A 16,016-nucleotide genomic window follows, 5' to 3' on the forward strand; every position below is an offset into this window, starting at 1 on the left:
GAGGTGCCTTTGCCCTGAGGAAGCCATGACTGCCTCAGGAGGAGCTTTTAAAGACCCCAGACTTCAGGAGAATGCATCTTCCACCTAAGCCTCTCCTTTCTAAGGCCGCCAGATCAGCCAGAGAAACCCTACATAAAGCTGACAGGGAGGGAATATCAGACTTTCTGCCCTTTACAGAAACAGCTCAAGTGCAACGGACAAGAAACCTCACAAGAAAAACTTCAGAGCTAGGAAGGAAAAAAATAATCGCTTCATAGTAGAAAACTGCTGTGCAAAGAGAGATCCTGGAGACTACCCATCCATCCGAGACAGCCAGCTTTCGCTGCGAGGGTACGTGGAACGGGAAAGCGCCCGATTCAGTATGGTGTCTGGTTAAGAACTGCTCAAGTGTAACAGAAATCACAAGTATCAGAGGAAGCCACACATCAAACGCAGACACACGAGCATTCGCAGCAGGTCGCACTGGAGACAAGAGCAAGGACCAAAAGGCCGTGGGTCTGCGCTGACGGGCAGCGCGGGCACCGGGCAGGCGCCGCGCTGGAGGGGGCGACCCGCGCCCCGTCACCAACGAGAACGGGGAAACGTGGCAAGCAGGAACATTTTGGGGTATGCAGGGGGCTTGTAGGACTGTGTGAAACTTATTATGGGATGTCAGAAAGGGACTGTGGGATTATGTGAAATTAGAGGGAGAAAGAGACATGCACACATCTATAAATAAATAAAATTCTAAGATTAACAGGCAATTTTTCTGTTATAACCTAATACAAATGTCAAGCTATTCAATGTTTAAAATAAAAAAAAAAGCAGCCACAAGCAAGTTATAGCAGAAACGAGCAGGCCTACTCTGGTACGGAGTGGCAGCAGGACAGGGATTACCAGGGGCATGCGGCGTGGTTAAGGCAGCGGAGCCGGCGTCGGGTTCACAACTGGTACGGGCTGACGACGGGACTGAACTGAAGGGAACTGAAGGAAGAGCTGTTTAATTGATCAGCCGTGGTCCGGGAATGGGATGGGCTGTGCTCGTAAGAAGATGGCTTGGTAGCACCCAACGCATCTGCCAGGAATTTGACTGAACACATTCAGCAGCTAAAACAAACCTTGCTGTAATTTGATTTAAGACAGAGAGGCAATGCTAGCTGTCAGTACCCGATTGTCCTGAAAGCACATCTGACAGATGTGGGAAGTAGAGGAGCATGTGGTAGACGAGATGAGACATTTGTATTTGTCCTGCTCTTCCTGTGTCAACAAGCAGAAAATGTCATCGCGTTAAGGAGAATTCTACCTTGCTAAAAGAAACCTGAGGAGGGAATAACCTTGGCTATTATTTTGGCAAGGACTTGGTTCAGCAGCCACTCATGAGGATACTTTTTAAACTCTTTATGCTTTCAAACACACTGTTTAGCAGTGCACAATTTAGAGACAAAATTCTCCCTGCTAGAGAATTCAGATATAGGCAAAGTATAAGAAATGGAGAAAGACCTTCAGAAAGAGTTCAGGAGCATAAATCCGCCCTCCCCAAACACACCTTCTGAAAAACACTCTCAATGTTAAATTAAGATGATTGATTTTACATTTTTCCCCAAGAACTTGCATCTCTAAGCACTGCAGTGCTAGAAGAGCATCCAGCGGATGAAGAACAAATTGGATCATAGGTTGGGGTAAAAAAAAAAAAAAAAAAAAAAAAAATTAAAAGAGGGGTATCTTCTTTCCTTTCTTCAAGGGAAAAAGTCCATCCAAAAGCAAGATGCAAGAAGAACAGAGGCATTCACAGAATCATAGAATTATTAAGGTTGGAAAAGACCCTTAAGATCATTGAGTCCAACCGTTAACCTATCACTGCCAAGTCCACCACTAAACCATGTCCTCGAGCACCCCGTCTACCTGTCTTTTAAATCCCTCCAGGGATGGGGACTCAGCCCCTGCCCTGGGCAGCCTGGGCCAGGGCCTGACCACTCTCTCTGGGAAGAAGTTTTTCCCCATACCCAACCCAACCCTGCCCTGGCGCAGCTTGAGGCCGTTCCCTCTCGTCCCATCGCTTGTTCCTGGGGAGCAGAGACCGACCCCCCCGGCTCCAGCCTCCTTTCAGGCCCTTGCAGAGAGCGATGAGGGCTCCCCTCAGCCTCCTCTTCTCCAGGCTGAGCCCCCCCAGCTCCCCCAGCCGCTCCTCCCCAGCCTTGTGCTCCAGCCCCTGCCCCAGCCTCGCTGCCCTGCTCTGGCCACGCTCCAGCCCCTCCATGGCCGCCTTGGGGTGCGGGGCCCAGCGCTGAGCACAGCATTCGAGGGGCGGCCTCACCAGTGCCCAGCACAGGGGCACCATCACCTCCCTGCTCCTGCTGGCCACACCGTTCCTGACACAAGCCAGGATGCCATTGGCCCTCTTGGCCACCTGGGCACCCTGCTGGCTCATGTTCAGCGGCTGTCGACCAGCACCCCCAGGCCCTTTCCCGCCGGGCAGCTCCCAGCCGCTCCTCCCCACGCCTGCAGCAGTGCCTGGGGCTGTTGTGACCCAAGTGCAGGACCCGGCCCCTGAGCCTTGTTGAATCTCATACAGTTGGCCTTGGCCCAGCCATCCAGCCTCTCCACATCCCTCTGTAGGGCCTTCTGCCCTCCAGCAGATCGACACTTCCACCCAACTTGGTGTCATCTGCAAACTTACTGAGGGTGCATTCAACCCCCTCATCCAGATCATCAGTGAAGATATTGAACAGGACCGGCCCCAACACTGAGCCCTGGGTAACACCACTCCGGCCGCCAACTGGATTTGACTCCATTCACCAACAACCTGCTGGAAATAAGACTGAAAAGAAAGGACAATTTCTGTGCTAGTCAATCTCAAGCACATGTTTTCTCTGTACTTGGGTCAAGCTACTGAAGTGATGCACACAAGCCAAGCACAACCACCCCAATAAAGTCTGCTGGGAAACTTCTGTTTTCCCGCTGTGCAGCTGGGCTCAGGACGCAGCCAGAGATACTGGGTACCTGACGAGAAGAAAGCAGGAGACAGAGGATTTCTGCTATGGAAGTAAGAGTTTTGATGGTATCTCTTTCTTTTGACTTGTCAACAAGGTTTCCTCTCCTACAATGACAAGCTGATAAGAATTCTCAACATTATCGTCGCAGACGCCAAGTACAAATGCTATCATTTTTATGGCAATATGCAATAATCTGACCTCACACTGGGTACCTGTATGACTTTCAACTGGTATTTGATCCACATACTAAAGAATCTCATTTTGGTGTATTTCAGAGAGACACTGCGGCAACGTTACTCATTGCTGAATATGCAAACACAAAGTTGTTGACATAGGAAATACTTATTACCCTTCTCTTAAGAAAAGGAGAGAAGAAATTCCATTAAGAACACGGAGGCGAAGAAAGAATGAGAAATACAGAACATCGCAGAAAATAGTCATCTTGACCTAAAGGCTTTCAAACACTTTAAAGCTTCAGTGTGAATACTCATAGGCAGCAGAGCCGAGTCCTGCGTGGGAAACGGGCACAATAGGACACTGCATACCTGCACGATAGCCATTAATACAAACTCTGTTATCTTATACAGTGGTTCTTCCAGCACCTAATTATCTCACCAGTATGGCGTTACACGTATAATGAGCGTCTTCGTAGAAAGCTGGTACTAAAAAAGCTGACATCTGAAGAAAGTTCCCATAAGTTTTGAAGACTAATATTCCCTAGCAGAGGAATTTAGGCTGAAGAAAAAAGAAAGCACAAAAAAGTTTGAGATTTGTTTTATCGTAAGCGAGCAAAATCTCTTCACTTGTGTACCTGAATGGAAAGCAAAGTTGGAGGCAAGTGGACCACAACAGTTCAGGCCAGTTTTGTCCTTCCTGCGTGCAGCAGAGAAACCGAGATCCTGACTCTGTTCTGCCTGACATAGTCTCTAAATCCTCCCTACGTTTTGTGATTTTTTTTTTTTTTTTTTCTCTCCAAATTCTTAAGCAGAGAATTTCTTATCAATGACACCTTGATTTCTGGAAGGGTTATTTGGCCTTAGCATGACATTTTCAGTTTAGTAGCTCCAACAATCCAGAAACCATGCTATTGACCTGCAACATGTAAGATCTCAGTGGAAAAATCCTGTCCTAACCTCAAGTAAAGAAATTTAGCACAGCAGAAAGCAGGACTTATGACAGACAGCAGTCCCAAGAGGTTGTATAATTCTCATACCAGGCTACAGCAACTAGCTGCATCTTGGCTTCTTCCCATCTCTTTCAAAGTGACCTTCCCAGCAGACAAAACAAGAAGGAACAGAGGGAGAGTTTCCTGACCCCGGTATGAAGGAAAAGCTTCACCAGTAATTCCGAGTCCCTCCCAGCCCTGAAGTAGACACAGAGACACTCTGTAATAAATTCATTCATGGAAACAAAGCTAGAAAGGGAAACACAGGATCAAGGGGGTTTTGTTAACTTTTGTTGCTAGCAATCATAAAAACCACTCAGCTTAAGCACGTGCCGAGAGACGGTCTTCTACACGCCACATCCAGCCAGCGGAGCCTGAGCCAACCAACCACCCAAAGAGCCCTCAGCAGTGATAGAGGTGCTGGGGGCCGACCCTGTCTTCAAATACAACAACTCTGGAGATTCACCCCCGATGCTAGGATGCGGTTTATCTATATTTGCGTGTGCACGTTATCTGCTTTGTTCAGGCAAGGGGCTGGGATTGCCTGTCCCAGGTCAGTTCAGTGCTCTCGAGCCACAGGGCACGAGCACAAGGCACAGAAGCACTCCCCTCAGCAAGCAAGTGTGCTTATCTCTTCAGATGACACTAAGAAGCCTGAATGTGCATAGTCTGATCTGTGGCAAAAATTAAACTTTAATCAGAGTGAGAAAATTTTAGGCCAGACCAATTTTTCTAGCCATAGTTTAGGAATACTAAAAATAGAGTTTATAATGCCAACTGGTGGCAGCTTTAATAATCATAGAGGGATTACTTGTTCTGTGTGTCCTCAGGGAATCTCCATCTCTTCTATGCACTGAAGTAGATTTTGACACTTCTTCCCATTGCACTGTGCTCATCAGATCCCACCCGACCTTCTTAATCCTTAATTGATAGTAGACCATAAACAGCATTCCAGAAAGCTTGCAAGACTAACAAGCTTCTTTCCTCTCCTCCCCAGTGTCCTAACGGACCTCATGGACTCATGGGATCTGATGGCTGCTTCTTGCAAACGCTCAGAGCCCCAACATCCAGACATATCCCTGGTGCTAGGGGCTGTCCAGGTGGATGCACATATCCAGCAGGCTTCCGATCACCTGCATTCATCAGGAAGGCAGGGTCCTCAGAGCTGAAACCCTTGCACTCCTACCCAGGCTTCTGGTCTCTTCCTTTCTTTCTAGGTTATGCTGCTGTGGTGGGTATAAATCAAAATCACCACAAACCTGCAGCCAGCTCTGAATGGAAGAGACTGCCTACTAAATAGCACTTCCCTCCAAAAAACACATTGCTCCCTGTGGTCCAGGTCTGTTCCAACCACCAAATGACCAGCAAGTGACATTTCAGGTGCCAGGGCCCAGCTCAACACTAGCTACCAAGAACTGGCCTCCTGCGCAATCCTGGAGAAAGCCAACGCAGTCCCTGGAGCTGCTGGCGCTACGTGGCTCGGTGACGGCGAGCACCGGGGTGCGCGATGCCGTGACTCCCCAGCGTAACCCAGCTCATCAGCCCCCTCCGCAATAAATGGGAGGGTACAGTCATAGGATAGTCTTGGAACAAGTGTATAAACTGCAATCCAAGTTGCAACACCCCTGAAGAAACACCAAATAAAGTACAGTCGCCTTTATTTGTGACTTACATGGGCTGTTGTAGACATTTAACAAGTGAATAAATACGCAAATGGAGAGGAAAGGAAGGTATGGTTCACAGCTTAAGCTTAATATTCCTAAACTTTGTAAAGTTATTTGCTTTAAAAAAGTAAAATAGGACATATAAATTCTATGTTCTCTTTATCTTAAATCACTAATCCAAAGCGATGCAAGATCCACCTGGACACCACCCAAGACTGCAATCACAAAGACCTATTTATTTGTAATAGAAACCAAACTGGGTTAAAGAGCAGAAGGGTTAATCAGAGGTATAAGAAAATTAATTGCAGGAGAAGATTTAAAGAATGGGGCACATTAATGGCAAAGCAACACGTATTTAAGCAGATACAAAACAGGCATATAAAACGGTGAGTGGGATTTCAAAAAACCAAAACTTCCACAGAGCATCTGAACAAGAGAACACTTAAACTGAAGAGTAACAAATTTATAAACCAGCAAGATGAGATACTTTTCTACATCAGGCATAATTAGCTGTCTTATGACACAACTGCCATGAAGAGCACAGCAGGCATCACAAAGAGGTCAGATATTTATACAGAACACAAGAACAGCCAGAGACACACTAGGCAAGATACAACGAAGTCCACTGACTCTGCAGCCCACCGCTGAGCCACAGCTGGGAAGCCCATGTCCTACCAACCCCATCGCCCCCATGTCCACGGCTCCCTGCCCACCCACAGCGGCACTCCCTCCCGAGCACAACACCACCTGCTCCCCACACAGCCCCACCACCTCCTCCCACCGCAACATTCCCAGCCAACCCCTTCCTCCTGCTTGGCCAGAACGTGGCAGATCACGTCACGGCTGTCGTGGAGCTTGCACAGGCTCGGCGGCCAGGACCACCGGGTTTGCTGAGCCATCAGCTGGCTGCTTTCCCCACCCTCAGCTGCCATGGCTCGAGCAACTTGGCCTTGAAACCACCACACATGGGACAAATTTGGTTGAAAAATGCTTAAGTGGCTTGAAAGTGAGTATGAAACTACCAGAAGGGAAGAGAAACAACAATTGCTTATGGCCAACTGCCTCAGGAGAACAGTCTAAAAGTAGGGGCCATGGATCTTCCTGTGTGGGGGCAGGAGCCAGACAAGCACCACTGGGCTCTCTCAAGGGCCAGTTCTGCAGGTCAGTGCACTACCCTACCCTTTCCAGGAGCCCCCGGCACTAGCTAATCAGAGACTAATCACCATGCAGGGACACGACCTTGCTTAAATTTAGGAGAGAAATTACACAAGCCTATGTTGCAAAAGCATTACTTGTACGTCCCACCGACCTGAAAGGGAACAGGATTGTACCCTGTCACCTGGCCACCACAGGCTTGGCCGTGCAGTTGCACACGTCATAAGCAGCAAAACCAATTCTTCCAAACACATTTTCACGTCCCTAAGATATTTCAGTTTTATTCAGTTCATTTTCTTTTGTCTTTCATGAGCAATTCTTCTCTTCTTCCTCTTCCATGACTCATTTTTCAAAGTTTCCAACAAGAGGAAATAATTTATCCACATTTCAAGAAGCTCTTGTTATTCCTGAAAAATCTTTTAACTTCCAAACACTGACTGCCAGACAAACAGCCCAGAAGCATAACTCCCAGGCTCCCACACCACCTAACAACCTCAGCCACCCCACTAGGGTGCCTTGTGCTTGGTTCCCAAACAAGGTATCGTTCAGGTCACTCCAGGGCGCATGTCCAAGATTGCCATGCTCACGGCAGAGCACCTTTGGTAAAGCCATGGCACAGGACAGGCACGGGAACGTACAACAGCAGATGGGGACAGCTCTGTGCTGCTGTCTGCCATCAATCCTCCAGCACATGATGAGCGATAACAACTCTTGTTCTCCAAAGGCCTGGTAGAATCCATACTTGTGCCTAATTATTTCCGAGGAACTTAGGGCTGCAGAGAACTGGAACAGCATTCATCCGCTCTCACAGTCCAGTTCTCGGCAAACTCACGAGGCTGGGGTCAAAGGCAGTATTTTTACTGCATTTCAGTCCCCAGGAGAGTTAAAGAGCTCCTCAGATGGAAAGCAAGAACGGTCAGCATCCAAGGGCTACAAGAGAACGGAGAGAGTGAAGCAGCACGAGCTCAGAGGACAACAGGCTCTCGACGACTCCCAGCTTTGTCTGGAGCTGCAGAGGATGCTCTGGAGTCGGCGCCCACAGGACAGGGTGGCTCCAGCTGAAGAGACCATGGAGACAACGAGCACCAGGAGATGCTCTGCAGCATCAGGTGGGATACTGCTCTCACGCACCCAACCCTCATCAGAGCCAGCGAGCCCTGGGATCCCTGCTCGGTGGATCACTAACATAAGGCTAGCAGGTAGTACTCCTGATGAAGTCATTTCATTTGTTAGGAAAGGAAAAATCAATCTATTTTTTCCAAACGAGAACCTGGTCACAGTGCCTTTGATGTCTCACAGCCAGATCACAGCAGTCTGTTGTGTCTAAAGACACACCAAAAAACGATTAAACCAGCCATGAGCACTTATTTCAGAAGTCAGAAGAGATGAAGCCTGAAGTCTGGAAGGTTCTAGAGCAGCCTCCCCACCAGAACAGCAGGAGGAAAGCGTCAGTGGTTTTAAATGTGGAACGTGATCAGTTCACAGGTGATGGTAAAGCCGTGCAGGGCCAAGGTCTCGACTCACTGACCACGAGACTCCTTCTCCATCTCTGTTCTTCCAACACTGGGAATAACGCAGGAGCGGCAGTCTGGCGAGGAGGCAGCTGTGTGTCACCCCTTTGCTCTAGATCACCGTGGGCACAGATAGTTTGAAGGGGACGTTTAAAGCTTTGGCTTAACCTTCCAGGTTATTAATGGCTCCATCTCTAACCTGCTGCATCTACCTGCCAGAACAGCTGCCTTCCTGCGGCATAGCGGGGATCCCACAGCCCCGAGTGAACTGTGCGTGAGCAGCCTCTCTTAAATGTTTCTGGATGGATAAAGAAAGCCCAGAGGAAACTAGCTGGCTGCGCATCAAACAGAAACTGCAGAACCTTCCACCAACAAAACCTATCTGTGCAATAACAACTTTACTCACAAGTAAAATCATCCCCTCTATCTAAACAACCTCCAGCACAACCGAGAACTGCTACAATAATAATTCAAGAAAACCATAGCCACAGCCAACAGAAATTCAGTTTGCCATTTACTTCACAGAGGGTTAGCTTAGATACTGCAGTAGGGAATGTCAATAAGGAACCACGCTAGAGAGGAAAACCTACTGTCGGATGCACATGGTAACAGTTGCTTGAGAATAACTCCTCCTAATCACAAAGTGCAAAGAAATCAGACTCCAAAGCCAGCATGTTCATAGCGTTCCTAATTTCTCCCTAGTTTGAAGGCTGGAGATTCAGTCCTCTTTGTGCCTTGTCTCTGAACCATTTCTCCCCGTGACCTTGTGATTTCAGTGCTGGTGACTACTGGTTCTTCCCTTGCTTGGGGCACTCGCATCTCATTTCATTTCTCATTATCAGTAGCAAGCAGATCAAGGACAGACTCTCCTCTGCTTGAATTCTTTAGCTACCTCACAAACGCAATAACTGTATTGATTATTGCCTTGTGTCATCCAACAGCTACCGGGACAGTTACAGTACACAGTCAAGTCAGACACCCTAACTTTCACCGTGCTCTTGAAACCAAACCAACTCCTACTGAAACACCTCGAGGAAATCTGTCACACAACACAAGGTTCAGCGCATCTCTCGCTCCACCAAATCCAGTACGTAAGACCCATGCTTAACATCAGCGTTCAGCAGAACCTTTGCAGGAGCCCAGCGTTCAACAAGGAACGCAACCTCCAAATGTAAGCCTGGGTGAACGTTCAAGGATCCTCAGCTTTCTCTCAAGACAGCACACCAACAAGCAGCATTTGCTTCACAACACAGTCCCGCTTCAAACAGGGCCACATGCAAACCCTTGCGTGTTTTGCCATTCTCCTCTCTGACAGTAACTGCTTGCAGCCTCAGCCATCTGAAATCAATGAGCATCATCGCATCGAAGGGATGGCTGTCAAGTCCCCGCACTAACACATCTTAAGATGAGACACTGGCCCTATCGCAGCTTCCACGCCAGCGATCTCCCGTCCCCAGCCTCCGCCTGCTCGGCACTGCCCTCCCCGTGGAGGTCCCTTCCCACAGCACGCTCGTGCCTGTAGACAGCTCTTCACTCAGGCGTGCATCTTCGGACAGGTTTCTCCCCCAGCATCACACTCTCAGAGAGCTCCCTCCACGCAGGGCTCTCACCCTTGCACATCTCCCCAAACGCAGCTAATCTCATCAGGCAATTGCCTCCAGCAGTTCTTTGACAACACTCCCCACATCTGCTCCCACCCCTCCCCAAACAGCTCTTCTGCTCATACCCACTGCACTTCAACACTTCCTCCAACTGCCACCTTCTCCCTCCAGGACCCTCCACCCCCAACACCCCAACGCTGGTTTCTGAGCAGCTTAGTTAGTCCCCACTCGGCTGGTACATCCTTTTCAGGACCCTGATCTGAAGTCCTCCCAGCTGCCCATGGCAAGGCACCCTCTCAAACCGCATTCTCCCAACGCCTCTCACCGCTGCTGCCCGTTTACGGACACCCTGGCTCCCCCGTTAGCTCGAAGCAGAAGCCCAGCACCACCTCAGCCAGGGACCTTCACTTATACCAACTTCTATTTCCCACAAGCCAGGTGTGAGAGAGTTCTTCCCACCAACTGAAGATCACCCCGTTTCCAAAAGGAGTCACGAGTCCACCAAACATGACAAAGCACCAGCCGCAGCAGTTCCGCTCAGACTGCTGGGTCCCGTTTATCCCCATCACTCTACCTGCCTGCAACGCCAGGGCACCCTATCCAGTAACTGCCAATATCCCTATCCTCGCGAAAATTAATCAGCATCTCCAAAGCAGTAAATAACTGAGCGCTGCCCATCTACACTGCCTGGAGATCCTTCATAAGCGAGTCCCTGAAGTGATTCTCTTTTAACTCTTATTAAGCCTTCTCAGCCACACATTAAGAGAGGCAGCTGAGAGTGCCTCCAGCTCCGAGGAGCCATTGCCCATCAGGGTCCGCTCTTCCTCCCCACGGTACTTCCCACAACTTGCTTTCCTCTGGAGATCACATGAAGAAGATAGGCAAACAATTACAGGTGAATACGTGAATTAAGGATTCTGTTGCAATTACTAAGGAATGGCATCAGGGCCACCTACTTAATGCAAATGCACGAGGAGATGGAGAAGGGTGTGACAGAAAACACTGGGTAAGTGGGTGAAGACCAGAGATGGGAAAAGCACTTCTGACCCAAAAGCCCTGTCCATCTGTTGATTCCTTCCAGCCTCCTGGAAGCAAACACCTTTACCCGCGACCCCACAACGTGTAGCTCCACACACCAAACAGCCGCTAACTCCAGCCACCCCGCTGCAGAAGCCTCACCATCTGGCACTTCAGCCGAGCCACAGGCACTTCGTGTCTGTCTCCTCCTCCACTCAGGGGACAAACACACGTCAGCGGGGGCAAGAGCAAGTCTGCTCGGACTGCCACCTCCAAGGGGAGGCTTTCGGCACCCACAGCGCAGGACTCGGAGGTCTGATGTGCTTTTCAAGCAGCAATTCAGAGCATGGAACAGCAAGCCCCGTCGCCCACTCCCGAGCTCAGATCCACATTACAGCTAATGCAACTAGTCAGATTAGCAACGGCTCCAGCCCGTGCTGTAAGAGGCATCAGCAAAAAAAGTGGAGGCAGGAAGATGAAACGAAGATCCTTAAACTTTCAGTGGAAAGCTATGGAATTAGCCCGCTTGCAGAGGAAGCCTTTTCTTATCCCTGTCTGCTGGAAGCTGACTTAGGACCTACCGCAGGGTTTACACGCCTTTCAAGAAGTCTGCCCAACATAATGGGCAATGCCATTATCCCTCTAAGCCTCTCATCTCCCCGTGAGCTCTGCACTGCCGTGGCTCCTCAGCGTGTATGGTTGGGAGTTTTGTTTAGTAAGCGCTTCCTTGCCCACCTCCCCCTCGCCGCTCTCAGCCCGCGCCGCCAGCGCCCAGCAAGAGGTGGGCTGGCAACTGGGAGCCCTGCAGACGGCCCACGGCACGAGGCAGGAGCGGCTCTCAGGGCATGCAGTCAGTGCCGGGCTGGGGAGAAGAGGGTTCAGAGAGATGCCCGCTTCTCCGGGGGTCCCAGCAGAGCATGGCACCCACAGCTCTGGGTCGCAGGGCGGGACCGACGACCCAGGGCCCGGCTGCAGGACCAGAGCCCCAGAGCCACGCTGAGGAGCCGCGGCCCCACATCTGGGGCCTGACTGCGCAGCCCCAGGGCCTGCCCAGCACCCCAGGGCCTGCCCGAGGGACCCAGGGCCGGAGCCAACAGGGTCCCCACAGCTCCGCTGCCCCACAGCTGGGCCAGGGCCCCGCAGCCCCCGGCCAGCTCGGGACCGCACGGCCACGGACGGGGCAACCACTGCTGCTGGCCCCCAGCCCCCGGCCAGAGCGGGACCCCCGGGCCGGAGCGGGACCCCCGGGCCGCAGCCCGCGCCCGGTGGGCGCCATCCCCGGCCCCCACCCGCCCGACCCCGCGCCCCGGCCCCGCCCGCCGCCGCCCGCCCGCACTCACCCTTGACGGCTTCGCCCCGGTTGAGCTGGATCTCGCCCTCGCCCTGCGGCGCGTAGCTCTTCACCACGATGAACTTGCGGCCGGGCACGGCGCTGTACAGCTTCCGCTTGGGCCCGCGCAGCGGGGCGGGCGCGGCGTGCGGCGCGGGCTCGGCGCCGGGGCCGGGCCCGGGGGGCCCCGCCGGGCCGCCGGGGCTGTAAACGAAGACGTAGGTTACGGTGCTGATGCCCGGCAGCTCGCGGCTCGGCCCGCCGCGGCCCGCGGGCTGCGCCATGGCGGGGCCGGCGGGGCTCAGCGCAGCCCCGGCCGCCGCGGCGCCGCCCGGGCGCGGGCACCGGCTGCGGCTGGGGGGCCGCCGCCCGCCGCCGGCTCCATGGCGCGGCGCCGCCCGCCCCGCGCGGCGCTCCGCTCCCTCCGGCGCCGCGCCGCCGCCGCGCTCACCATGGCCCGGGGCAGGTGCCGCCGCCGGCGGCTCCTCCCCCTGCGGGCGGGGACGGCGCCGGCCCAGCCGCCTCCCGCCCCCGGCCGCCGCCCCCGCCGCGCCGCGCCGCCGCCGCCGCCGCCGCCGCCGCCGCCGCCGCCGCGGGGCCGGGGCCGGGGCCGGGGCCGCGCACCGAGCCGCCCCCTGGCGGCCACCGCCGCCGCGCTGCCCCGGGCCGGGGGAGCGGGGGCCGGCGCCGGGGGGGGCCGTGCCGGGGGCGGCTGCGGGGGCGGGTTGGGGGGGCCCGGGGGAGCGGGGCCCGGGGGGCGGGGAGAGGTTGGGGGCGATGCGCGGCGAGGCAGTGCGGGGGGGGCAGCGGTTCGGGGCGGGGGGATGGGTCGGGGTGCCCAGCGCCCGCTCCCGGGGCCGGGGGCAGCGCCCGGGGGGTGACAGCGGTGCCTCCCGCAGGGGGGCGGTGCCGGGGGCTCCCCCTGCCCCCGGCCGGCCGCCGCCGCGCACCGCAGCCCCCCGCACAGGGCTGGTCCCTCTTGCTGCCCCTGCAGCGCCCCGCTCGCAGCCCCCCGGCTCCCTGCTCGCAGCCCCCTCGCCCCGCAGCTGCAGCCCCCCCATCTGCACTCGCAGCCCCTGTTGGGTGCGTACATCCTCACCCGCAGCCCCCACGTCCCCAGCTCTGTGGGGCCGTGCATCCACAGCCCCTGTGGGGCTGCCCCCAGCCACCCTCCCGCTGCCCCCCGGGCCCTCGGGAGGGGCAGGGGCACGGCGGTGCAGCGGGGGCTCCTCCGCAGACCCTCCTGCTGCCGGAGACGCTGCCTGGTGATGGTGCAAATAGAGGGGAACACACGCTGCGGCAGGAAAAGCTGTCCCGTACACGCACCCCCAGAAGTGGCCCCCCAGAAATGGCCGTAACCCAAACGGGTGCACCGCTCCTCGGAGAGCGGGATGCAGCCCGGAGAAAGGACGGCGTCCGTCAGCCTGGGACAGTCTGAGCTTCCCCCGGGAGCACCACCGCCATCACGGAGCAGTTCTGCTGGCGGACACCCGCCGCACGGAAACCAGCAGAAAGCCAGGAACGGCAACCCAACACTGAAACACACAGGCCGGCACAAGAGGCACAGCTTCTTGGCATCAGCAGGCTGCCCAAACCCTCTCGTCCAACTTCCCATCCGCAGGCACAAGGCTTCAGTAGAAGGCACTGTCACACCGGGGATGTGCGCCCGGTAACCTGCCAGCCTCAGCTCAGAAGCCTGCTGCTTCAGTACTGCGCTAAGTTATAGTCCCTCAAGGGGAAAAACACTTAATAAGAAATAAATAGCTACCCTTTCCTTATAATACTTCTAAATGTCACTCCAGTATCATTTTTAGTCAATGCAGAGATATTAAAGACCAGCTCAGATCTCTAAAAGGCCCCTTCATGTTTTTAGAAACAGTCACGAGAAGCATGCAGAAAACGTAGGTATTGCAGGCAGCTCACAGAAATATCTGCTCAGTGCAGCGCGCCTCGCCGACACTGCAGCTCTGCGCCCTGCTGCGTGCTCGCGCCGGCCTGGGGACGCTCAGCCCACGGGGCCGGGCGCTGGCGCTTCGGGCTGGGCGCGCCGATGGGGGCAGGCGAGCGGGGCGGCCAGGCTGCTGGCGCAGGGTGGGATCGCTGCAGCGCTGGGGCCGTGAGCCCCCTCCAGCCCTGCTGGCTGCAAGGGGTGCCCGCGCAGACCTTCGTGTCAGCAAGCAGGATCCCGCTCCAGCCACTTCGCTTCCCCAAGCTACTGACTACAAGTCTACCCTCCCCTTGCAGGGGCCCCGATGCTGTTCTCAAACAACTGTGCTGCCGACGTGCAGCTACCCCAGCTACCGAGGAACCCGCAGCTCCGCTGCTGATCCTGCACCCTGGCACCCTCCAGCAGGACTGCGGCAGTTCTATGCACCATCGCCCATGCGTTTTCTCAGCAACAACCTTGCATCGTCTTTCACGTCATTTTGGAAAATACAGCTGCTGGACCAAGAGCCGGTCCTTGCACAAGTGACATGAAGATCAAACCAACAGCCCAAATTCTCTTTCTTGCCCCGTCCCTGGGAGTGTCAAGGTTTGACGGGGCTCTGAGCAACCTGGCCTAGCAGAAGGCGTCCCTGCCCACGGCAGGGGGTTGGAACCAGACGGTCTTTAAGGTCCCTCCCAACCCAAACCATCCTGTGACGCTATGAAGTCTCCATGGCTCCTCTTTAGCAGTTGCACTGGGGAAGCATTAATTATGTGCCTTGCAATCCAGTTCGTATCTGCCATATTGATTTTGTAGCACGCTCATTTTTTAATCGTTAAAGAGTTATTAAGTCAAAATGTCTCAGAAGCCTACATCTATTATATATCAGAGGTACATTTATAACAAGTTTTGTAATAATTTCAAAGAATACCACCATTTTTGTTTGGGTTATTTTGGCAGGCTCAATTTCAATTAAAGGATGTTAATTAGTTTAATCATATTTCATGTTAATGCCTGCTTGATAGAGACCTGTGTCAGTCGTGCAGCTGCTCCAGGTTCAGGCTCTGCTCTGGGAACATTGCTACCTATATTCCTAACCGGAAAATGGTGAGAAAAACTACCTGGAATGGGTTTTATGTTTTCCATCAGTCAAGAGCAGAGTATCCCTTGGCGTCTTTCCACATGAACTGACACTGTGTTTCTTCACCTACTTTATCACCCTGCGCCATAAGGCACCTTGAGGCCTGCAGGAGCGGGTTTCATCCTTTGTACCGCCGAGTTAAGCTGTAGCTAATCGCTGCTGGATCCATAACTTATTTCTGAACAGCAGCCAGGACGCCTTGTATATTATGAATAAAACAAACACTACCGCGGCAGCGTTTATTAAGTAGCTAAGGAGCTTCTTAACGTCCCCAGTGTATAATCGTGATTTCGCCGCGCGCGATGCCCTTACCCTCCTCCCCGAGACGCAGGATGCCGTGGCCGAGATGCCCGGGCGCCAGAGGAGACTGCTCCCCACGGGGGTGCGAACCGGGGGCAGCTCAAATAAAACGCAGTCACTGCGGAAGAGCAGCAGCCCTTTCTTTTTCTGCACAGAGATCCTGCCCTTGGTGATCACAGGGCTTTTCTCTTTATGGCGGTGGCCCTTCACCTGAAACTCGTCCGTTCGAACTG

General features: G+C 53.7%; 1 protein-coding gene across 1 annotated transcript in view; it reads right to left on the reverse strand.

The window, feature by feature from the left end:
- The window catches only part of SHANK3 (SH3 and multiple ankyrin repeat domains 3), a gene marked incomplete at its 5' end in the record, with an annotated part of 356,878 nt that overhangs the window by 178,199 nt on the left and 162,663 nt on the right, over positions 1-16,016 (reverse strand). The window contains 1 exon segment of the mRNA XM_082310842.1: positions 12,426-12,619. Coding sequence (XP_082166968.1) covers positions 12,426-12,619 — 194 coding nt within the window.

This window comes from Platalea leucorodia (assembly GCF_965183815.1).
Source record: "Platalea leucorodia genome assembly, chromosome: 4".
Lineage (NCBI taxonomy): Eukaryota > Metazoa > Chordata > Aves > Pelecaniformes > Threskiornithidae > Platalea > Platalea leucorodia.